Source organism: Pseudopodoces humilis, chromosome 2 (assembly GCF_049639895.1).
Source record: "Pseudopodoces humilis isolate 2021_Gansu_Grassland_sample_001 chromosome 2, ASM4963989v1, whole genome shotgun sequence".
Lineage (NCBI taxonomy): Eukaryota > Metazoa > Chordata > Aves > Passeriformes > Paridae > Pseudopodoces > Pseudopodoces humilis.
In genome coordinates this window covers 1,433,495-1,458,334 of record NC_142201.1, presented here as the reverse complement: position 1 = coordinate 1,458,334, position 24,840 = coordinate 1,433,495, and the positions used below count along the sequence as shown (strand labels likewise).

Here is a 24,840-nt window from a genome sequence, read left to right as displayed (position 1 = left end):
GAACGGTGAGGGGACTTCAGGGAGGTTCAGCCAAACCCCCAAAGAGAAGCCAGCGAGCTGTGGCTCAGAAAAAGCCCAGGAGAAGGAGCAGCCTCTCTCTTTAAAGGTCAGAGATGAAAATCCGTCACATTTCCAGTGTGAATTTATTATGTATTTTCCTTCTGTTTAATTTTGTCTTTAAATTCGGGACGGGGCGTTACGGTATTCCAGCGTTATTCCAGGACAATTTAGCGGCAGAGCAGCATCTCCTGAACTCCAGGAGGTCTCATTTTGGAGCAATCTGTGCTCTGGTGTCCCTCAGAAGTCGGGGATTGCTGCCCCTTCCTCACCACTTTCCCCTCCCTCTGTTCCCACGTGGCACCCGAGCCTCATCCTGCTTCCACACACGGGTTCCTGATTTTCGGGAGAGTCCCAGAGCTGACCCACTTCTGGCTTTTATTCCAAACGGGAGATGTGTCAGGCTGGAGAGCGAGGAAGTTCTCCTGATTATACACAACAGCTTTTCCCTCGCCTTTGAAGTGAAAAGCGCCCTCCGACACCCTTCCAACACAAACACAACGCCGCAGAAGCGCGGCCCTGCCGGAGCACTAAATACATTTGAGGAATAAAATCCCCATCCCAGTTTTCCTCTGGGTCCTGCAGCGCTTTTTTAGCTGAGGGTACAGAGGCAGCTGCCTCTCAAATTGTGTTGTTTGGGCCGTCTTCAAATGGAAAACACCCGCAGCTGAGAACGTCGCCTTGTAATGCCAGCGAGGAATAATAATAGGGTAATGCAGAGCAAATTATATCCATTTACTGAAAACATGAGAGATGCTGTAATGTCTAAAAGTATCAGTCATTAAACGTGGTCATTTGGAATATTAAAGGTACCACCTTTTCAGTAAATGGAATTTGCATTATGATTCAGAGCTGACTGTTTAGAAGATTCAAATGAATGGCTGGCAGAGTGCTGGAGAAGCTCATAAAAACAAACCTGTAGTTCAGTTCCTGGCCATGGTAATGAGGCTGGAAATCATAACAGGCAACTGGGGGAGCCTCAAGGTCAAAATCCAGCAGCTGGGACAAAGCAGGCCCTATTTCTTGGGAGTAAGGAACCCTTCCCCTGCTCCTTGAGCCGCTCCCAGACACCAGCCTGAGGTTTCCAGGTGTGACATCCAGATCCAGGTGCCCAGGATCCTTTAAGTGGAGGGATTTGGGAATGCTGCGTGCTATTAGTCAGGCTCCCAGGTTCAACATCCTCACCTGCCCATCTTTGGGCCGGTGACTAATGGATGCTTTTGTTTACTCCTCCGCCAGGGGATTGTTTTCCAAAGGTGGGGATTGTTTGCCTTTGTGCGGGATTTGGGAGCTGCTGTTCTGCGGCATTTGCACAAAGCCTGCAGCAGAAGGTGGCTGCTTCAAAGGGCACTGCTGCCTTTGATACTTCGCTGCAGGAAAATGAAGCCCGACTGTGTTTGCCGTGGAATATTTGAGCTGGGATCAGCTCAGTGCCACCGGTGATAATGCGGTGCCAGGGGCGTTGTGCGAGCAGGGACTGAGAGTTCACCTCGGTTCAGGGCACGGTGGAGGCTCCCTGGGTCCCTCAGGGGATTTAAAATCCTTGTTTTAAATCCCTGATGGAGAATCAGGAATGATTCTGAGTGGTGATCATCGGGTTTGAAACCCCCATTAAAATCCCCCCAGCAGCCACAGCTCCGTCCCTTCCCAGGAGGAAATTCCTCATTCTTGACGCCCTTCATAAATAATTTCAATTTCTTCCATGAAATCCAGCAAGAAAGTCTGTATCAAACATTATTTTCCGTGTTTTCCTCCAGGTTTTGGGAGGGTCACAGTGAATCCCCCTGAGCTGGGGGGTTCATTTCCCCTCATCAATATTTGGCACCAAATACCAGCCAAAGTTTCAGCCTCGTCCCGTGCCCAACACCCAGAGTTTGCCTCGTGCTTGCTAAAAGAGTTAAAAACCCAAAACATTTGATTTTCTTCACGCCCAAAATAGGAGCGAAACTGTCACGGGTCACCCCAAACCTGGAGATGTGGTAGAAAAGCAATTTGGCTTTTTTTTTTTTTCCCCCCCCTCAGCCAAAGAGATTTCCATTGGATTTGGCCGGGATCCAAGGCTCCGATTCCTCAGCCCAGTGTGAGAATGCTACTGGGCAAACCTGCCCGTCTGGCTCGGGAGCCCCACCGAGTCATTTCGGGAAGAAAAATGTCCTTTTAAAACTCCAGCCAATCTCAGCCTCCCCCCTTGGCCTGATTACCTGCTTAAAACAAAATTAATCTTGATTTTTCGCCCTCCGTTCGTGAGCATTCCAAGCTTCCAACTGCTCCTGCTGCAACGTATCCCTGTTTTTTTAGTGGATAAAGAACCGGTTTAGGTCACTCTGATGAAATGGATCTGATGCAAAAAAGCCTGACAGTGTAGAAGTTCATTGGCTGAAATTAAAAATAAATAGTTATTTTGGAGCGGGAAAGCTCCGTGGCTTGGGGAACACGAAATATTTTCCTCATGGAATCATTAATCCCAGTTCCTATCTCCTTTGGAGGACGTAAGATTCCAAAAATCCCAACAAATAAACATGTTTTCCAGATGAAAATGATTATTAATGGGTTATCCTAAGAGTAGCTAATGGAGAAGTGTCTTGGCTTGCTGCAGGAGATCTCAATCTAAACCTGAGACTTGGAGCTCCAGGACAGTTTTAAAAACTGCACCTTGGAGAGGATGGAAAATTAAATCCATGCTTGTATTTCCTCAGGATTAGAGGGATTGGAGTAAATTTGGTGGAATTTTTCAATTTTCACGGAGCCAGAGCAGGTGAAGCTTTGTAGAACACGAGAGATTTTACCAAGCACAATTTCTGCTTCCCTCTGGATATCATTCCCAGGGGAAAAAAAAAGTATATATATATAAATAAAAAATCAAGACAAAAAAATCTCAAAAATACTCAAACTCCAAAAATTACTGGCCAGGATTCCAAATCCAATTATTTTTATTGGTCTTCCCAAGCCAGAATTCTGCTCCTTCTGTGCAGGCTGCGTTATTTGAGCACTTGGTTGAAATTGATTTTATTTTATTTTATTTTTTTTTAACTGAAATGCACTTAAAAGTTCTAAAAGTATGTGCAAAACAGAGGATGCTGCCCTTCAGCAGGGTCGTAAAACCAGTATTAAGCAGGCGTCCAGGTTCTGATCCAAGCCTTTGGAATGCTGCAGGGGACGTGGGATCAGATCCTGGAGTCACAACAAGCAGAGTTTGCCAGATGGGATGAAAAGAGGAGAAATCCATCGGCAATCAACCGGGAAAAAAAAAGGGTGAATTGATAGAGTTTAAAATAAGTTATTTATTTGGGGTTTGGATTGATAAGGATGTGGCGTTTGAAGGATGCTACAGCCAACGGAAGGGAATGGGAATTTTCTTTGGATATTGGGAAGAAATTCTTCCCTGTCATGGTGGGCTTGGGCTGGAATGGATTTCCCAGAGATGTCCAGAGATCCCCGGAAGTGCCCAAGGCCAGGTTGGAGCAGCCTGGGAGAGTGGCAGGTGTCCCTGCCAAGGGAACTGGATGATCTTTATTGTTCCTTCCAATCCCAACTCATTCCATGATTCCGTAACTCAGTGAAAGGAAGGGCCCTGGGCGTGTGTTGGAGGCTCATCTTCCCGGACTCCTCTCCAAGGACTCTTCTCCCTCCCTTCTCTTCTGGATGGGGAATTTTCCCCTTAAAAAAACTGAGGCCAGGAGTGATAAATTTAGTTGTAAGTGATTTAGGGTGGCTCGGTTGCGTCATTAATTTGAGCCGAGGTGCAATCCCAGGGAGGCTGGGCAGCAAACCCAGCCCTCCAAGGGCATGGAAACCTCAGCAGGGAAGTGATGGAAGGAGGAAAGGAGAGGAAAAGCCTTTCCCAGTGCCTGAGGTGTCTCAGGCTCGATCCGAGCAGCCAGGGTTGTGCAAACTCTCAGTTGTGGAATTAACCCCAGGGATGGTGCTGCTCCTCACAGGGGTTGGACTCCCAAAAATCATCCTGTGGGATGAGGCCGGCCCTTGGCAGGGATGTAAGGGCAGGAGAAGGGAGAGGAAAAGCCTCTCCCAGAGCCCAGGGTTCCTTGGGCACATTTGCTCTGAGCAGCTGGATTTGTGAATCCCTGATTGTGGAATTAAACCCGTGGATGATGCTGCTCCATGCAGCGGTTGGACTCCCAAAAATCATCCTGTGGGATGAGGCTGAGCAGCAAACCCAGCCCTCCAAGGGCATGGAAACCTTGGCAAGGAAGTAATGGAAGGAGGAAAGGAAAATCCTTTTCCAGCACCCGAGGTACCTTGGGCTTGCTCCGAGTAGCTGGATTTAGGAATCTCTGATTGAGGAATTAACCTCATGGATGATGCTGCTCCATGCAGGGCTTGGATTCCCAAAAAACATTCTTTGGGATGAGGCTGAGCAGCAAACCCAGCCCTCCAAGGGCATGGAAACCTCGGCAGGGATGCAGTGGCAGGAGGAAAAGAGGGGAGAAGCTTTTCCCAGTGCTCGTGGTTCCTTGGGCACTCTCGCTCTGAGCAGCTGGGGGTATGAATCTCCAGTCATGGAATTAACCCCATGGATGGTGCTGCTCCTCACAGGGGTTGGATTCCCAAAAAACATTCTCTGGGATGAGGCTGAGCAGCAAACCCAGCCCTCCAAGGGGATGGAAACCTTGGCAAGGAAGTAATGGAAGGAGGAAAGGAAAATGTTTCCCAGTGCTTGAGGTGCCTCGGGCTTGTTCCGAGTAGCTGGATTTAGGAATCTCCAGTCATGGAATTAACTCCATGGATGGTGCTACTCCATGCAGGGCTTGGACTCCCAAAAAACGTTCTCTGGGATGAGGCTGAGCAGCAAACCCAGCCCTCCAAGGGCATGGAAACCTCGGCAGGGATGCAGTGGCAGGAGAAGGGGGAGGAAGCTTTTCCCGGTGCCCAAGGTGCTCCCTCTCTCCGAGCAGCCAAATCTGGGAATCCACAACTGTGAAATGAACCCCATGGATGGTGCTGCTCCTCACAGGACTCCCCAAAACCATCCCATGGTGGATGAGGCTGAGCTCTGCCAGCTCCCAAAAACCCCTCTCTGCCTCCTTACTAAAGATTTCATCGCGGCGAATAAACTCCCGCTCCGAACGCGTCAACAAGAGAAAAATAACGGCAGAGGGCTCGGAGAACTTCCTGTCTCCGGGAGCATTCCTGCTGTAAACAGTGGCCATGCCAAGTGCTGAACCACTGCCCTCAGCCCAATAACAATAAATCTATTTTTTGGTTCTGCACAGCTCCGCTTGGACATTTTTGCGGCGGCGAGGATGAGGCAGACGCCACCCTCGGAGCGTTTTCCCAAATTATTATTTTTATTTTTTTTTTTTCCCTGATAAAAAGGGCTTCCCAGAATGTTGTTTAGGGAAAATAAAGTACCTCTCTAGATGAAAAGGTTACATAGTTTTGAGAGATCTGTTTGCCCTGCAGCTCTTTTCTTCTTGGTTTTATATTTATTTTAGTTTTTCAAATTTGTCTTTTTTTGGGTTTTTTTTCGGTGTCACCCTTTAGAACTCCTGGAGTTCTGGTTAAAATATACTGATTTTTGTGGGTGGGTGTGTCCCCCCATATCCCAACTCCAATAAGAGCAGCTGTTTTGTCACCAAAATAAAATCCTGCTGGGAGATAAATCAGGCTTAGGGCTGGCCAGAGAACTCGAGCAGGAGTGAGGATGCTGCAAATCAGTGGCTCACAATCACTGTCAAGAGAGTCTTTTCCAGCACAGTCATGTGCATAAACCCTCATCCAGCTGAATCAGTCTCTGTTCCCTTCCAAAAACCCTTTAGGAGCAGGAAAAAAATATTAAAAATAGACGTTTTTTAAAAGTTTTCTATTTTCTTAACTCTGTGTCTCTCCAACTTTTTGCCCCCATGCTGCTCCCCGATGTTTTTCCCACCGCATTATTTCCACATAGTTTTCTCAGCCTCTCCAAATTGTTACTCCATCCATCTCTGCCCCCCTTTTCCTCCCTCTCTGGATGATATTCCTGGGATTCCCCTTGGAGAGCTGCAGCCTTTGGGAACAGGGCGGGTATCCCGTGCAAGCCTTGAGCAGCGGGGCAGGTTTGGGGCTCAGAAAATGATTCAAGGACCGATCCTAAATTCCTGTTGGCTTTTCCCACTGAACCTGTGTGGGGAGGAGGTTCTGGAAAGAGAGGGAAGGAGCTGCCTGGAAGGCTCGGTGCCATCAGAGCTCTCCAGCAGGGCGCTGCTTGCAGCTGTGTGTGTGTCCACATCAATTTCCCTGAAATTTAGGGAGGAACCAAAGGAAAAGCTTTGGCAAAGCCACAAATTTTGCAGAGGCTGGACTTTGTGCGCAAAGCCCTGTCCATCTCCAGGGCCACGGAGCTGTCTCTGGTGGAAGCTGGCAGCTTCCAGGCTGGTAATGGCAGCGTTATCCCCCTCCCTGGGCATCCATCGAGTGACCCCGGGGCTTTTCCGAGCTCTGGGATCGATGTGCGCCGCATTAGCGGAATGACAGCGCGGAGACTCCTTGCTCCAAGCAAATCAGCTCCGAGGAAACAGTCCCAGGGCAGCTGCTGTGCTCACAGAGCTACTGGAGGGATGCACAGGTCGGGATCGATCGGCTTCAGGTGGAATTCCTTATTGCTGGAATGGCCTTGAGGGTGAGGGAAGTGTTCCTTGCCTTTCCTGCTCAGACAGGGTGGTGCTCTTCCAGGGAATCCACACCTTCCCGGCTGCCTGGAGCCTCAGCCTCTGCCTGCAGCCATGCCCAGGGGTCACCAGTGCTCCACAGGGCACGGAGAGCGTTTGTTCCCAGCTCCTGCACTGAGCCATGGAATCATGGAATGGCTTGGGAAGGAAGGGATGGTAAAGATCACCTCGTTCCAACCCCCCTGTCACGGTCAGGGAGAATTTTCCCTATCCCAGGTTGCTCAGAATCACATCCAGCCTGGCCTTGGGCACTGCCAGGGATCCAGGGGCAGCCCCAGCTGCTCTGGCAATTCCATCCCAGCCCCTGCCCACCCTGCCAGGGAACAATTCCTGCCCAAGATCCCAAGATCCAGCCCTGCCCTCTGCCACTGGCAGCCATTCCCTGGCTCCTGGCCCTGCAGCCCTTGGCAATTGTCTCTCTCCATTCCTTGGAGAAGAGCAGCAGCAGCTTCCAAAGCAAGGAGAGGCTGCAGGCCAAGGCCAACTGACCCCTCTGAGGGCTTGGGGATGTTTTTCAGGAGAAGCCCCCTCAGAAATGCCCCTGGATTGGGGGAAGGGGAGAGGTGAGAGCTGTAATTTTGGCCTTAATCCCACTTCAGACGGATAAATCCGCTCGTGAATCTGGGCCTTAACCTTTCCATGTCTCTGTCAGCCCTATAAAGTCTGGGGGATAATTTCTACCTCAAAAAGCTGATGAATGGTCTGAAATTATAGCTGGGCTCTGGACTATCATTAGGCTTAAGAATCCCAAGGCATTTTCAGCGAGAAGGTGGGAGAAGCTTTGCATTGGAGCCGTTTCATCCTGAACTGTCCTTTCCACCTGCTTTTCCTGTTTTTCCCTTTCCCTGAACTCCTCAGCAGTGACACAGCAGCCAGGACAGTTTGTGGGGAGAGCTGGCTGCACTTTTTGTGGAGGTCAGGTCACTTCTGAGCGCTCCACAAGCAGCCTGAGCTCTGGTGCAGACGAGCACTTTATATAAAACAAAAATGATTTTGCATTGAGGGAAGGAAAAATAAACAAAAATCAAACTTCCCTGATATTTACATCACAGCTTGGAAGCAAAAATTCAAGTTTTGGGGAGCCCGTGCATAGAAGCAGCAGAAATTTCCATTAGAGCCATTTCTGGGGGAAAAAAATTAATTCCACCCTCTCCAAATGTCTGCTCAAACATCCTTGTGGAAATTGAAGATCTCTATTTCAAGCCTTTAAATATTTTAATGCTAATTTTTGTTTCTAAGGGCTCCAGCTGAGATCTCCTTGTGCTGCCACTTGTGCAGGGGCACCCCAAGCACTTAATTCCTGCTGGGCTGTAATTATTGTCTCCACCCAAGTTCAGAAGAATTTTATGGTGGTTACAGCAGCAGCTCCACTTAGAGGCTGCTTGGCTTTTCCATTAAAAGGTTTTCCTTCTCCCCCTAAAAATTAAATCTATGGATTTAATGCTTTCCTCTGTTTTGGAAACTTGATCTGCAGGCTTGCACTCTCAGGCAGCATCCCACCTCAGAAATTCAGCTCCAGCAGGTCACTGGGGTTGTTTTTGAGGAGGAAAAACCCGTTCAGCAGAGGTTGGTGTAACTCTGGTGCACAGACACATCCACAGGAGCCACTCCAAAGCCCAAAATCCAGGATTTCCACAGGACCTCAGGATGCTGAGACACAAATGATGCTCCTGGCAGCCAGAGCGCGAAACAATCCCGCTCTGGAATCGCCCAGCAGTGTGCAGGGTTTGGTGGTTGGGGTTGGTGGGGTTGGCAGAGGTGACTCGTGGCTGTGTCAGCTCCTGGGTGTCACCCTCGGGTGGCTTTTGTGTCCCAGAGTCCCCTGAGGTGAGACCCCACCTGCAGAGCTGCCCCAGCCCTGGGACCAGCCCAGGGAGCAGCTGGAGCTGCTGGAGAGAGCCCAGAGGAGGCTCCAGGATGAGCAGAGGGATGGAGCAGCTCTGCTGGCAGGAAAGGTTGGCCCAGCTGGGAATGTCCTACCTGGCCAGGAGAAGCTCCAGGGAGAGCTCAGAGCCCCTTGCAGGGCCTGAAGGGGCTCCAGGAGAGCTGGAGAGGGGCTGGGGCCAAGGGCTGCAGGGCCAGGAGCCAGGGAATGGCTTCAGAGTAGGATTTGATGGGATCTTGGGCAGGAATTGTTCCCTGGCAGGGTGGGCAGGGGCTGGGATGGAATTGCCAGAGCAGCTGGGGCTGCCCCTGGATCCCTGGCAGTGCCCAAGGCCAGGCTGGACATTGGGAGCTCCTGGGACAGTGGGAGGTGTCCCTGCCGTGGCAGGGCTGGGACGAGATGATCCTTAAAATCCCTCCCAACCCAAACCAGTCTGGGATTCTGTTGTAGGACACTCTGTCTTCAGAGACCTCCTCTTTTCTCCATCCTCTTTTATTTCTCTCCTCTCCCAAATTCCCAGCTATTTTCCTTCCTGTCTTCTGCTGCAGCTCCTCCCTGATCCATGGCCACGACCATTTCCTACCCCTGCAGCTCAGCTGCCACACATTTTCATCCTCTGAACGCAGCTTTTTGTGGTTTTGTGGCACCTCTGCTCAAGCACAATCACAGGGAAAATCACACCAAGGTGACAGAAGCAGCAGGAATTCAGCTGAGACTCCTCTTTTACATCACAGCCAGGAACTTTTGCAAGGAATGCCCATCAAATCCAAGCTGCTGGAGGAGAGAAAGGCTGTCAGGTGCTGCCCTTTTCCACACTTGCCAGGCTGGGATCAGCACAGGATGGTGTCACCACCACAGCCCAGAGCCCAGGGAAGTGAAACCCCTCAGCAGCACAGAAGTGAAACTGGCTGCACACAAATTGTCAAATTCGAGTGTAAACATCTGTCCTCCCCCCCCAAAAAAAAACCCAAAATAACCTTCACAGACAGAAAAATCGTGGCTTTTTTAGTGAGCTCAGTCCCACCCTTGCAACCTTTCACACCCTGTTGTGCAAGGGAGAGGCTTCTGAGGGCTCCAGGTGAAATGCTGAAGGTGTTGTCTGCTCCAGGAAGGAACAAAAAAGCAGCACTGAAGCAGAAATGTGATTTTCAATTGGCACTGACACGTTTCTGGCACGCTGGGTGCTCACCCCATCAGGAAGATGTGTCTCTGAGGGGAGGGATTTGAATGTTGGTAGCACAAGGAAAGAGGGGAAAAGTGACTTTAGAGCCTCCCTCCCTCCTCCTTGAGGGAGCTGAGATTTCAGACTCCTCCAGGGAAGCTTCCCAAGATATTTCTGCTCTTTTGATATCCTGGGATCACCCTGGAACTCCTCTGAGGATCCCCCAGAGCCTTTTCATCCCTTGATTCAGGCACTTGCTACCCCAGGCAGCATCCCCAGCCTCCTGCCCTTGCTGATTGTTTCTCTTTTCATGGAACCTGGATCTACCTGAGACTCCTCCCAGGCGTTTTTTGGGAGTCTTTTCACTTCTCCTCTAAGGAATTGAGATCCCAGGGAGCAGCAAGACTCAGGTTTTATTAAATAACACCAAGGGCAGCGCCAGCTTCCGCATCTGCCTGGGTCAGTATTTCACGTCTCCACCTCAGGATGATATTTTTGACTTCTGAAATAAGCAAATTATCAGGGAAAAATCTCCCCAAGAGCAACAGGGACTTCCCTTATCACCCAGATAAGGTAAAATTCAAGCTGAGTGCCTGCTGAGCTCGACAATGTCTCTATTACTCGATTTCAGTGATGTCATTTGGGTTGCTCAATGCAATTCCTGCCTTGCCTGAGGTTAAAAGTGCCAAAATAATCGGTGCATTTTGGCTTCACCAGAATAATTGAGAGGATTCCACCCCAAGACAGAACCTTCTGCTGGTCTCCTGGTTCTGGGAGCCCCAGAGCAGCTCTGCTGCTTCCCAGCCCAGAACTGGAATTGTCAGGCAGGAAAAAACCTGGAGAAAGGGAGGGAAGGAGCATGAAGGGAATTTCTGGAGTGCTGCAGGGAAGGGGGAAAAGGGAAGGGGGAAAGCCAGGACCAGCTTTATCGTGGAAAAAAAAATCAGGATTTGGGAGTTGGGAAGGAAAAGGAAAAGGGAAAAGCCAGGATCAACGATGTCCCTGCAGGAATGAGCTGCTTTATCAACTTTTATTGCATAAAAAAATCAGGATCTGGGAGCTGGGGAGGAAAAGGGAAAATCCAGCACCAACCATGTCCTTGCAGGAATGAGCTGATTTCCCACAAATATTGTGGAAAAAAATCAGGATTTGGGAATTGGGAAGGAAAAGGAAAGAGAAAATCCAGCACCAGCCATGTCCATGCAGGAACGAGCTGCTTTCCCACAAATATTGTGGAAAAAAAAACAGGATTTGGGAGCTGGGGAGGAAAGGAAAAGGGAAAATCCAGGACCAGCCATGTCCATGCAGGAATGAGCTGCTTTTGCAACCTATCTGCAAAAAAAATTCAGTTGTTTGGGAGCTGGGGAGGAAAGGAAAAGGGAAAACTCAGGATCAACAATGTCCTTGCAGGAATGAGCTGCTTTATCATTCTTTATTGAATAAAAAAAAAATCAGGATTTGGGAATTGGGAAGGAAAAGGAAAGAGAAAATCCAGCACCAGCCATGTCCATGCAGGAACGAGCTGCTTTCCCACAGATATTGTGGAAAAAAGTCAGATTGGGGAGCTGGGGAGGAAAAGAAAAGGGAAAAGCCAGGATCAGCCATGTCCCTGCAGGAATGAGCTGCTTTATCAACTTTTATTGCATAAAAAAGTCAGGATTTGGGAGCTGGGGAGGAAAAGGGAAAATCCAGCACCAACCATGTCCTTGCAGGAATGAGCAGCTTTATCAATCTTTATTGCATTTAAAAAATCAGGATTTGGGAGTTGGGAAGGAAAAGGAAAAGGGAAAAGCCAGGATCAACGATGTCCTTGCAGGAATGAGCTGCTTTATCAACTTTTATTGCATAAAAAAATCAGGATTTGGGAGCTGGGGAGGAAAGGAAAAGGGAAAAACCAGGACCAGCCATGTTTCTGCAGGAATGAGCCGCTTTTCCACCTTTATTGTGAAAAAAAATTCCAGTATTTCTGGGGGTTCCAGTTTGCAGCAGGACCCCTTTTGGCCCCCCAGAAATCCAGAACAGAACATTTATTGATTTAGAGTGCTGGGGATTTCATCCTGGGTGAGGAGCTGCTGTGTAAACACGGACACAAGAACTTCCTGGAGTGAGAAATGTTCCCAAGTGCAGCTTTATCCCAGCCAGGCTGCTTGGGCAGGAGGGAAGGGGGTGTATTTCCCAAATTTCCAGTTTGGCACGTGCTTAAATCCAGAAAAAAAATCCATAAAAATCCAGGAGCAGCTCAGTTTCCCCCTGTGACTGATTTGCTTGGGCAGTTCTTGGAATCATGGAATGGTTTGGGTTGGGAGGGACCTTAAAAATCATCCCAGGGTGCTCCAAGCTGGCCTTGGACACTTCCAGGGATGGGGACAGCCACAAGTTTTTTGTGCCAGGGAGGAATTCCTTCCCAAAATCCCATCTAACCCTGCCCTCCTCCATCTTAAACCATTCCTACCCCTCCATCCTTTGTCCCAAGTCCTTCTCCAGCAGTTTTGGAGCTCCTTTAGGCTCTGGAAAAGGCTCAGAAGTTCTCCCTGCTGCATTTTTTTGGGTTACCACCCTCATTTGGGTGTTTGGACCGTTGAGCTGCAGTGGTCACAATTTACAAACCTGAGGTGAATAACAGCTTTATTTCATATTTAAATCCAGTGGCATCTGTGGTGCTGCTGGTAAACAAATCATCTTCTTTATTTCTTTCTTTTTTATTTTTTTATTTTTTTTTTTTTATGTCTCTTGCTCCAGCTGCAGCTTTTGGGGTTTTGTTTTTTTGTAGTTTTTTTTTGTTTTTTCTTCTGATGAAACAGCACCAGATCAAACCAAAGAGGCAAAGTTTTATTCTGTGCCAAACCACACTGGTGGCTGGAGAGAAAAAAAAGCCACCACCTGAGCACAGAAATTTGCCTCCTTTGAACACCTGCAAAAAACCTTACACTCCCCGGGGTGAGCAGCTGTTAATTCATGAAGGGTTAAGTGATTTCAGCCCTTCTCAACTTGTTATTGATCAGATTTGGAGTGCTCAGAGATAAGAACCAGCAAAAAAAAAAAAAAAAAAAAAAGAAAAAAATGGTCCCCAGGGTGTGGGAGGTGAGATTTGGGGATGGATGTGGAACGTGTGGATGGCATCCTGGAGATGTTTGAATGCAGGAGAGCTCCTGGCTTTGGCAGAGAGCCAGGGAGATGCTGTGAGGAGCCAGAAAAATGGGGAAAATTGATCATTTAGCGTGGCTTAATACCCCTACAAAGGGGCTAAAAGAAGCTGGACTAAAAAAAACCTCCAAAATAAAATCATCCTTTTTCTTCCTAGAACCTGGAATTCTCTCCTTAATAGAATAGAAATGTCTGTAATGTCATTTGAGTTGCATTTGGGCCTTGCATTTCATTGTTTTCCCATCTATAACTTTTGTCCTTGTCAGCACAGATATTCTTGGCTGCTTTCCTTCATTTTCCTCCCCCCCTTCTTTTTATTTAATAATTTACTGCAACAATATTTTAAAAAGAAAAAGGAAAAAAAAAAAGCCCAAACAACCAAACTGAATTTAAAATTTAAAAGCAGTGATTACACCAACCCCATCTTTTTTTTTTTGCTTTTTTCTCCTCCCTCCACAGCCAAATTTCTGAATGTTTCACTCCATTTTTTTTTTTTCTGTTCCCACTGGGATGACCCTTTATCCGTGGATTCGATGTTTCAAAGGATCAAAATGAAGTGAGAGAGGCTCAAGTTGTGGCCTCTTTTTCCCAACACTTCCCATCCCTTTTCCCTCTGTCCGTGCAGCCACTTTTATTAGAGGTGTTTTTCCCCCCTGCAGCCCCAGCTGGTGGTGACAGTGCTCAGGGATGACTCAAGCAGGGCACAGGAGCTTCATGTGACCGTGGTGTCACCCGGGATTCATCTTCTCCCCTTTGGTTCCTCTCAGACATCCCCAGGGGCCGCAGCTCATCAGCCTCCTGCTCCCTTGGGGCTCTCCAGAGTTCTGGAATCTTGCTGGAGGGGAGCTGGTTCTGCTCCAGCCTCTGGTGGTGGGATGGATTAATGGAATGGGGTTTCCAATTCCTGGGTTTCAGTGCAGGCAGAGGCTTTGGTCTTGGAGGTTGATTATGGAGTCATGGAATGGCCTGGGTTGAAGGGACAATATCTCAGAATCCCAGGATTCCCAAGGCTGGAAAAGCCCTCGCAGCCCATGGAGTCCCAGCTGTGCCCGATGCCCACCTTGTCCCCAGCCCAGAGCCCTGAGTGCCACGTCCAGCCCTTCCTTGGGCACCTCCAGGGATGGGCACTGCAAAGCTCCCTGGGCAGCCCCTGCCAAGGCCTGAGTTCCCTTTCCATGGGCAAATTCCTGCTGCTGTCCACCCTGAGCCTCCCCTGGCCCAGCCTGAGGCCGTTCCCTCTTGAACTTCGTGCTTGATTCTTCCTCTGAAGATCTCTGAGTTTTGTCCAGTCTCAAGGGACCTCCTGAGCAATTCCATAAATGTGGGGACAACTCAGAATCCACCTGAGGTGGTGGAGTCCCCACACCCTGGAGGTGCCCAAGGAAGGGCTGGACGTGGCACTCAGGGCTCTGGGCTGGGGACAAGGTGGGCATCGGGCACAGCTGGGACTCCCTGGGCTGCGAGGGCTTTTCCAGGCTCAGGGATCCTGGAATTCCCTGACTTCAGGTGCCAAATCAGTGACACTTGAAGGCACTTTTGAGATCCAGTCTCTACCAAACCCCCCAACTCCAAACTCAGCTTTGTATTCCAGCCAGGACTGCTCCTGGTTCCGTTCCTTTTTCTGGAAGGGTTCTGACCTTACCCACTTTGCAGCCATAAACATTCCCAAGCAATTTTTCCTGCCCTGGTTGGGAGGGAAGAGCTGATGGAAACAGTGAATCCTGGGCTGTGCCCTCACACATTTGAGGGAAGGGTTTCCAAAGGCAGAGCCCTGTCCCACCTCTGGAGAATTTCATCCTTGTGCTCATCAGGTGCCGGTATTAGAAACCACCAGGGATAGTTCTAGAGAGAAACGGGGTCTGACGTGGCCCTTGCACCCCAAAACCCTTTTCATCCTCATCAAAGATTCCCAGGATGACTCCGGAATGATTGGCTTCCATCCATGCAGCCCTGAGCCGATTTCTGGGTGGTTTTCCATTGATTTATGGGAATGTTGAACCCAGAGGCTCTGGGATTTTGATGTTGGCTTTGCTGTGACTTTCAGTGTGACTTTTGGAGGCATCCAAGCAAGGCCAGAGTTTCAGGATGACTTTTTGGGGGTGTTTGGTCTCTTTTTCCAGTCACCAGCGAGGTCAGGTCCTCTGTGCCTGACTCAGTTTTGGGCAATCTGTGCAGACACTCTGGGTGTATCATGCAAATGTTGTTGGAAATAAAATCTGTGTCATAACACATAAAAACCAGGAGATGTTTATGGCCCTGCTGTCATCCCAAACCAGGAATTCCCATAAACCCCACACTTAACTCCCAATGCCTCCAACCTTTGTTAACCAGCCCCATAAACGACAAATAATGCAAGAGAGATAAAACAACTTCATAAATCGGGATGGAAATGGGACAGAAGGAGCAGGGAATACAAGGCAGGTGGAATTGTTGGTGAGAGAACCATAAAACCCAGGTTTGTGGTTCTGGGGGCTGTGGTTAACCAGGATGTGGTTCATGAGCAGGCTGCTGGCAACGAGGAGCAACCCAAGCATCCTCCTGCTCTGCCAGCTCATGTCACAGCCCCACACGGGCTCGGCCGAGTCTCTTCTGGCAAAAACCTTGCAGAAAAAGAAAATCAGCTCCTCCTTCTTCTTTATTCTGGTCTTGTAGATTGGAATTATGGCCACGTTTTGCTGCGTTGTTGTTGGGGTTTATTTTCTATATAGAAATTTCTCCAGAGCCTTCTAAAGAAGTGAATTCACACCGTGTTCTAGCAGAGCAGTTGACAAAAAAAAAACCCCAGAACCCAAACTAGAAACAAGATGGAAATCCTGCAGATTAGTCCAGTAAATAAAGTCTATTTTTAAATTATTTCTCTGTTTTAGTGATAAGTGTTTTATTTAGTGATACAGGGAATTAAATTTTGGAAAGGAGGAAGATCCTTCTGTCCAGGCTTCACTGGAGAGCTGGACTGGATTATCCCTGTGGGAACTCTTCTTTTTTATTCTGATCCTAAAGAATTATGGAATTCTTCTCTGGAATTATGGCCGCATTTTACTGTGTTTCCATATTGTTGTTGGGGCTTCCCCTGCATTTATTTTTTAGATAGAAAGTTCTCCAGAACCTTCTGAAGAAATAAATTGATGATGTGTTCTAGCAGAGCAGCAGGTGTCAAACCCCAAAGCAGAAGTCAGATGGAAATCCTGCAGAGGAGCCCAGTAAATAAAGTATATTTTTAATTTCTCTCTCTGTTTTAGTGCTCTGGGTGTTGTGTTTAGTGATACAGGGAATTATATTTTGGAAAGAAGGAAGATCCTTCTGTCCAGGCTTCACTTGAGAGCTGGACTGGGACGATCCTTGTGGATTTCTCCCTCTTCTTCTTTATTCTGGTTTTAGAGACTGGAATTATGGCCACGTTTTACTGAATTTCACTATTGTTGTTGGGGTTTCTCCTGCATTTATTTTCCATATAGAAACTTCTCCAGAGCCTTCTAAAGGAATAAACTGACACCGTGTTCTAGCAGAGCAGTTGTCAAAAAACATCCCAAATTGGGAGCAAGGTGAAAATACTGCAGATTAGTCCAGAGAATAAAGTAAATTTTCAAAGTTTTTCTTAGTGGTAAGTGTTGTATTTAATGATACAGAGAAGTATATTTTGTATTTAATTATCCAGGGAATTATATTTTGGAAAGAAGGAAAATCCTTGTCCAGGCCGTTCACTTGAGAGCTGGACTTGATGATCTTTGTGATTCATTTGTGATTCTGTGATCTGCCTCTCTGATGAGTGGTGAAGCTTTTGGGAGGGGATTTATCAAACTTCGCTCCTGGTGCCTTTTCTGTTGTGCTGGCAGGGAAAGATGAGCAAAGCTGCAAAGCTTTATCACAAAATTTGCTATTTAAAGGGTGTCAGGAGCTCAGCCATCCTTGTCTGAGGTAGAGGCAGGACCAAATGCCATGAGAGAGGGATGTGGAATGATGTTTCCAGCTCCATCCACCTCCAGGATTGCTTTTGAGCAAGGATTGGGAAGAGGCTGGGATTTGCAAGGCTTGGTTTAGCTTCTGCTGGTGACTCTGGATTAGAGCTGGGTTTAGCTGCAGCAGCCAAAGCATTCCCAATCCCAGTTTTCCTGTGAGATCCTGGCCAAAACTCCTCACCTCCCACAGCTCCTCATCCCCAGGGTGGGGATGCTAGCCCCGAATTCCCAGGGATTTTGGATTCCCAGGAGCATCAGCAGCAGAGCAGGGGTCAGGGGCAGGATGGAATGCCAGGGAATGTTCCTGGGGAGAGGGAATATTGCTGCTACATGCAATTTACATTCCTATTTCAATTCTATTGCAATTTAGCCTTATAGAGCTCACTGAAGCAAACAATAAAAAATGGGTGGAAGGGAAGAATCTCCACACTCAGGCTGGAGGCAGGTGGTAAAATGAGGGAGAGGGAGGAAGAACCTCAATTTTTTTACAATTCCTGGTTCTCCCACTCGGGGTGATGTCCCCTGATGACTCTGGCTGATAACAGAGATCCCTGTCAGTCTCTGAGCCCTCTGATGCTGAGATAAGGATGCTGAAGCTGCTGCCAGGCAATGTTTTTACTGCTGCCAAGGCCAGCACCATCATCTGAGGCCTCATCAAAGATGCAGAATGTTGCTTCTGTTCTTTCAAAAATGCCAAGAGTAAATCCAGGGGTAGTAAATACAAAATAGAGCCATGCCATGCACAGAACAACTTGGAAAAGTTGTTTTCTCCACAGTTTTCTTGCTGAATAATAGAGGAACTGAGCCTTAAACCCTGCTGTGGCTTCATGAAATGTTTTAATTCTCTGTGGACAAGCTGTAGGGATTTTTTTTAATTTTATTTTTTTCCCATTCCTTTCTTTCTCAGCATTGCAGTAGCAGATGATTTTCAGAGGGCTCTGCTTGACAAGATGGAATTGATCTCCTGCTGGCCTCAGCCACAGAGTGTGGGATTTTACAACGTGCCTGCGGGATCTGAGCACCCACTTCTCTTTGGTGTTAACAAGTGCAGCTGCTCAGAGTCCCGTGGCAGTTCTGGAAAAGCCAGCCACGATTTCCCAACCTCCCTGAACCTTCAGAAAGCACAGATAACACACCAGAGTCAGGAATATCAGATAAACCCTGACTCTTAGGGGTAACCTCCCTTTTTTTTCTTTTTTTTTTTTTTTTCAGAGTGTAGATGATTTAAATATAAATTAATTTTGTTTCCCCGAAAGCTTTGAGCAGCTGCCATGGAGGGAATGAATCCAGCACCAGGATTCTACACCCCATAAAACCTTTTAGTGCCTTGCAGGGTGTTCGAGCCCTACCAGAAACGAGGAGTTTGCTTTTCTCAACACTTGCTCAGGGATTTGTTTTGCTCAGTAACATTCTCTTTTTTTTTTTTTTCCTGTTGCAGGGAAAAGCTTCACTCTGACCATCACAGTCTTCACAAATCCTCCCCAAGTAGCCACCTACCACAGGGCCATCAAGATCACGGTGGATGGACCTCGGGAACCACGAAGTAAGTGAGCTCAGGAGAGAATTTCCAGAGGGATAAACTGATATAATGTAGGGGCTCATCCCCATCCACACCAAACCCAGCAGCATGTGGAGAAATGGGAACATTTTAAGCTTTACAAATGGTTTTAAGCCTGCCTTCCTGAAGTTTTCTTTTTCAATGGTGTCCAGCTGATCCAGTGACTTGCATTTCTGAAATATCCAGCCAGGCCTGGCTTGGCTCATTCCCAAGAGCTGACAGAAGGGATGCTGGTAAAAGGTGGGCAGCCAATACCTTGCACATCATTTCTTGCTTTTCAAATGCTAAGAGAATTTTAAAGCATTGGAAACCAATATGGCATTGATCAAACCCTTCAGGCTCAGCCACCCTGCAAACAGGAATAAATCCTGAGGTTCCCTGAACTCCCAGCTGTGGGACAGTTTGGGAGAAGACATTTATTTGCATAGAGAGAAAATCCTTTTTTCTTTTTCTTTTTCTTTTTCTTTTTCTTTTTCTTTTTCTTTTTCTTTTTCTTTTTCTTTTTCTTTTTCTTTTTCTTTTTCTTTTTCTTTTTTTTTCTTCTTCTTTTTCTTTTTTTTCTTTTTCTTTTTCTTTCTTTCTTTTTCTTTCTTTCTTTTCTTTCTTTCTTTCTTTCTTTCTTTCTTTCTTGCTTTCTTCCTTCCTTCCTTCCTTCCTTCCTTCCTTCCTTCCTTCCTTCCTTCCTTCCTTCCTTCCTTCCTTCCTTCCTTCCTTCCTTCCTTCCTTCCTTCCTTCCTTCCTTCCTTCCTTCCTTCCTTCCTTCCTTCCTTCCTTCCTTCCTTCCTTCCTTCCTTCCTTCCTTCCTTCCTTCCTTCCTTTCTTCCTTTCTTTCCTTCCTTCCTTCCTTCCTTCCTTCCTTCCTTCCTTCCTTCCTTCCTTCCTTCCTTCCTTCCTTTCTTCCTTTCTTCCTTTCTTCCTTTCTTCCTTTCCTTCTTTCTTTCCTTCTTTCTTTCTTTCTCTCACCCTCTCACCCTCTCTCTCTCTCTCTCTCTCTTTCTTTCTCTCTTTCTCTCTCTCTTTTTTTCTTCCCTTTTTTAAAAGAATAAAGCACAAGTCGGAGCTGAAGGATTTGATATTCCCAAGGAATGCCCAAGCCTTGCACACAGGGGTTGTTTTCCTCGGGTGCTGAAGGCAGATGGTTCTGTCTGGGTGAAATGGAGTGAGGGTGGAGCAGATGTGCGAGGAGAGATCACAGAATCAGGGAATGCTTTGGGAAGGAAGGGATCTTAAAGATCATTTCATTCCACCCCCAGACGCCTCCCACTGTCCCAGGAGCTCCCAATGTCCAGCCTGGCCTTGGGCACTGCCAGGGATCCAGGGGCAGCCCCAGCTGCTCTGGCAATTCCATCCCAGCCCCTGCCCACCCTGCCAGGGAACAATTCCTGCCCAAGATCCCAAGATCCAGCCCTGCCCTCTGCCACTGGCAGCCATTCCCTGGCTCCTGGCCCTGCAGCCCTTGGCAATTGTCTCTCTCCAGCTTTCCTGGGGCTCCTTCAGGCCCTGCAAGGCCACCCTGAGCTCAGCCCAAAGCTTCTCCTGGCCAGGCTGAACAATGGCAGCTGGGCCAGCCTTTCCTGCCAGCAGAGCTGCTCCATCCCTCTGCTCATCCTGGAGCCTCCTCTGGGCTCTCTCCAGCAGCTCCAGCTGCTCCCCGTGCTGGGATCCCAGAGCTTGGCCTCAGTCACTACCCCAGTGGGGCATTTGCATATTGTTATCAAAATGTAAATTGAGGTTTGGGATAAGCTCTCTGCACCCCTCCCACACTCTTGGCAGAAGTTCTGGATGTTGCTTAAGTGGAATTGTCCCGGGAGAACAGAGCAGCAGGACTCAAACACCCTCCAGGGAATGAGACTCACAGCTTGGGGCTGCTTAACCAGGAAAAAAATGTTTCAAACTTCAGCTAAAATAGCTTAGAAAACTCAGGTTTTCTTCTGGAGCCTTCATTTACCTGAGTTGCATCACGATCCATGTTTTTAGAGGGAAAAACTGACATATTTTTTTGGATTCAAGGACAGGCCTTAAAACAAATACTCCGTCAGCATAAAGCTCCTTATTTATTTACTCTTATTTCTTTGGTTTTTTGTTTGGGTTGTTTTATTTAAATTGTGGTTGAATTGTCTCTGAAAAATACCCTCAGTGAAGCAGGCAGCTGTGTGCATAAAAAAGATATTTGCGTATGCAAATTCCAGATTTGCATATGCAATTACCTGGGCATGCTCACGGTTTGCAGACAATGAATAAACTTTAGTTCTTTGAATATGCATCTGCTTGAAACAAAATCCTCCTGCAGGCAAACCTTCTGTTGGAAATCAATTCTTCAGTTGGTAGAGGAGTTAATATTTAATGAGATTCTGCATTTTGAGAAGGAAGTGGAGATATGATCCATAGGGGAGCAGCACACGTATCTGCCCGACCCAAATGCATGCAAAGGATTCCCTGGAATTCATATCCCTTGTTTTAGGCAAATCAGCTGCACAGCGAGGGAGGTTTTGGGCACCTCAAGGTTGGACTCCCCCCAACCCAGCAGGAATTCACAGCTTGTTTTATTGCTGAGTCATTCGTGACACAGCACAGAAGGGATTGTGGGATCATGGAATGGTTTGGGGGTGGAAGGGATTGAAGATGATTCACCCCCAGACACCTCCCACTGTCCCAGGAGCTCCCAATGTCCAGCCTGGCCTTGGGCACTGCCAGGGATCCAGGGGCAGCCCCAGCTGCTCTGGGCAACCTCTCCCGAGGCCTCAGCACCCCCTAAGGGAGGAATTAATTCCCAATGTCCCATCTAACCCTGCCATCTCTTCAAAACCCCTTTTCCTGTCACTCTCTGCCTGCATAAAAAAGTCCTTCTCCTTCCTTTTTAGAGCCTCTGGAAGGCTCCGAGCTCTCCCTGGAGCCATCTCCTCTCCAGGCTGAACACGCCCAGCTCTCCCAGCTTTTCCAGTGATAATATTTTGCTGATTATATTTTTAATTTGGCTTCAAAGTCCTCAAATTTGATTTCTCACCAAGATTTCCAAATCACAGCCACAGCCACGACCACTCTGAAGTCTTTTCCCTAAATTCCTTTGCTGGAGACATGGATTGGCCTGGATCTGGGTGATCCCTGGCAAACCAGGCCTGCTGTGGACTGAAGGGGTTTAGAAGGATATCAGCCTTCTTGGAATGGGATGGGAATAAAAAAAAATCTGCTGGATCCGAGTGTTTTAGTCTCAGTAATCGAAATTTGGGAACATTCCCCCAGATCCATGACTCACTCGGTCACTTGAGCTGAAGGAATTCCAAACAGGCCGAGATGTGTTTTCTCCCGATTCGCCAGAGATCTGTGGAAGCAGCGGGAACAAAATGAGATCCTGCTGTCTCCCAGAGATCTACAAAAACCTGCTGAGGTCCAAAACCAACTCCAACAACCTTTTTTGATTAATTTCCTAAAAGCAACTCCAACAGTTCTTGATTCATTTCCTAAAACCAACTCCAACAACAAATTTTGATTCATTTCCTTGATGGTTTTGATGGTTCTCAGGCAGCCTGGATTCCAATAAGTGCAAGGGGTCAGGAGAAGTTCAGATTAAGGATTAGGAACAATTTTTCCTTGCCAGAGTGGTCAGGCCTTGGGATGAGCTGTCCAGGGAAGTGATGGAGTCACTGGCGCTGGAATTGTCCCAGAGGAGTCTGGATGTGGCCCTTGGGGACAGGGTTTGGGGTGATGCTGGTAGGACTGGGTGATCCTGGAGGGCTCTTCCAGCCTTCCCGGGATTCTGTGGCTTTTGGGCTCTCTGGGATGTGTGGAGGTGACAGCAGGTGACAATAACACCGTCACAGGGCCTGTGCTCTGCACAAAGGCCCGTGGACATTGTGTTCCTGCACATCCCATGGTTCATCAGGTCCTGACTGCTGGGATCTCCAGGTCTTTGTCCAGCAGCAAATCTAAATTTGGGCTTCAGATTGCGATAAATCCCCATCCGTGGGAATTCCGCGTTTTCCTTTCCCTCCCCTTGGATTCCTGTCTGTGCCTACCCAGACAAAACTTCTCAAATTGTCACAGCTTGTAAAGAGAGCCAAGGTACTTAAAAACCTGGCTCTTCCTCCCCTGCCTTCATTATGGATTTTTAAAACCTCTTTTGAACTGAGCATTTTTATTCCCCACTTCTGAATAACTGCTTATTTTCAAAATGATTTTTTTTTACTTTTTTCTGAAAAGAAATCCTGCTGCACTGTCAGGGAGAAGGGCAGGATGACCTAACCCATCATTTTCTTCTCCAACTTCTCTGAATCTATGATTCATAAAGCAATTTCTGTTTTTATGAGCAAAGTCCATGGGGAAAATCATTAGCAGAAACCAGATCAAGAGTACTGCTCCTGATAAAAATACTTTTGGTTAGGAAACTTGGTAGAAATAGTCTGAGTCCTAAATTAAATATTTCCCTTAGGCCATTTGACCTGCTGTGTACATCTGCTGAAAAAATTAGGGTTTTTTTTTCTTCTTTTTACTGCTTTTATCTGCTTTTCCTCATTGAATTGTTTTAACCTACATAGCTCTGAAAAATTCACTCATGGCCCAGGTGCCTGCAAGTGATGTGAAAGGAAAAGGCTACAAGGATTTAGCCTCAGTCTAAAGTTAAGATGGGCATTAAATGTGATTATTCCCTGTTGGATATGTTGTTTTCCCAAATACTTTTGGGAAAAAAAATAAAATATCCAAGAGTGGGATGCTGAGGGGTGGGGAGAGAGGGAGCAGGAGTTTTGCTGAGCAGGAGTTGAGAAGGAGCCTAAAAAGCTGCTGGTTCTGTTCTGAAGGAAATCTTGCCCTGGCTGAGGTCATTTTTAAGGAACCCTAAACCTCTTTTAAACCCCTAGAACCTTTTCCTAATAGAATAATCATAAAAATCAAACTCTTCTCCAAAAATATACTTTTAATTACTTCAGTGGGCTGAATTAATATTAATGACTTTATTTCTTGCTCATTTTCTGCTGCAAGTGCCTCATTTTGGAAATTGAATTGTACCAAATAACAACTTAAAAACCATAAAAAAAAAGGAACCATTTTGTTATTGGAAAATACCCAAGATATAAATGTATAAATTTCAGTGGTGGATTATCAGATCCTTCCACTCATCTAGAGTTACTGACAGGGGCTGAGGGTTATTTAGCAGAAAAGACATGAAGGAATTCCCAGCCCAGGGAGCAGCTGGAGCTGCTGGAGAGAGCCCAGAGGAGGCTCCAGGATGAGCAGAGGGATGGAGCAGCTCTGCTTGGCAGGAAAGGCTGGCCCAGCTGCCATTGTTCAGCCTGGCCAGGAGAAGGATCAGGGACACCTTCAAGCCCTTGCAGCACCTAAAGGGGATAAGGGAAAAAAAGAGAGGGAGGGACTTTTTATATGGACAAAGAGTGACAGGACAAGGGGAATGGTTTTAAACTGAAGGAGGGCAGGGCTGGATGGGATCTTGGGCAGGAATTGTTCCCTGGCAGGGTGGGCAGGGGCTGGGATGGAATTGCCAGAGCAGCTGGGGCTGCCCCTGGATCCCTGGCAGTGCCCAAGGCCAGGCTGGACATTGGGAGCTCCTGGGACAGTGGGAGGTGTCCCTGCCATGGCTGGGCTGGGATGAGATGATCCTTAAAATCCCTCCCAACCCAAAGCATTCCATGGTATAAATGAAAAAAAAAAAAAGTAAAATGAAAACTGAAAGCAAATAACAATAATGAATAAATTAAAAAAGAAAACAAAGTCACCTCTTTTCCAATACATGCTTCCATTTATTTTATTTTTTTTAATTTTGAACAAAACTTACGAATCTCTGAATTCTAACAGATAAATCATCTCATTAAGGAAAGACAGGAATTCTTGGTTTCAAGGTCTTTTGTGTGGAGATAAAACCGAAACGTGACTATTTCATGGCACTCTTCCAGCCACCCCTAAACTTTCCTTCCTTATACCCCATCTAACCCTGCTCTCTGACAGCTTGAAGCCATTATCCATTGTCCTGGCACTCCATGCCCTGGTGAAAATCCCTCTCCAGCAGTTTTCCACCCCCTTTATGTATTTATGGAATTTTTCTGGCAACACAAAGGATTATTAAATTTATAGAAATGCCTGGCACAGAGGATGGTGAGGATCCTTTATGTCCTATCAATAAGCTGGAACTCAGCAGGTTTTTTACACTCCCATCCTGGAGGATTCATGGTGCAGACACTCCTTTTCCATATGGATTGGGATTCTTTTCCCTGGCTTTTATCAGTCTCTCTGCTGAGGTTTGAGAGTTGAGATTTGGTGATGTCAGGCAGGGAATTTATCATTTATTTAGTTCCATGAAATGATCCAATATGTGGAGCAAGAACCCAGGTGACAACACTGCTTACCTGGGAGCAGGGTAGATCCTATAGAATTATATTCTATAAAATTGCAATTTATAGCAATTT

At 47.3% G+C, this 24,840-nt stretch overlaps 1 protein-coding gene across 2 annotated transcripts in view; it reads left to right on the top strand.

Moving 5' to 3' along the window:
- Window positions 1-24,840, top strand: part of RUNX1 (RUNX family transcription factor 1) — a 164,930-nt gene that overhangs the window by 88,671 nt on the left and 51,419 nt on the right. For both annotated transcript variants that reach the window (XM_088051143.1, XM_005526569.3), the window contains exon 5: window positions 18,308-18,412. In XM_088051143.1, the coding sequence (XP_087907269.1) occupies window positions 18,308-18,412 (105 nt within the window). The remainder of the gene's footprint in view (window positions 1-18,307; window positions 18,413-24,840) is intronic.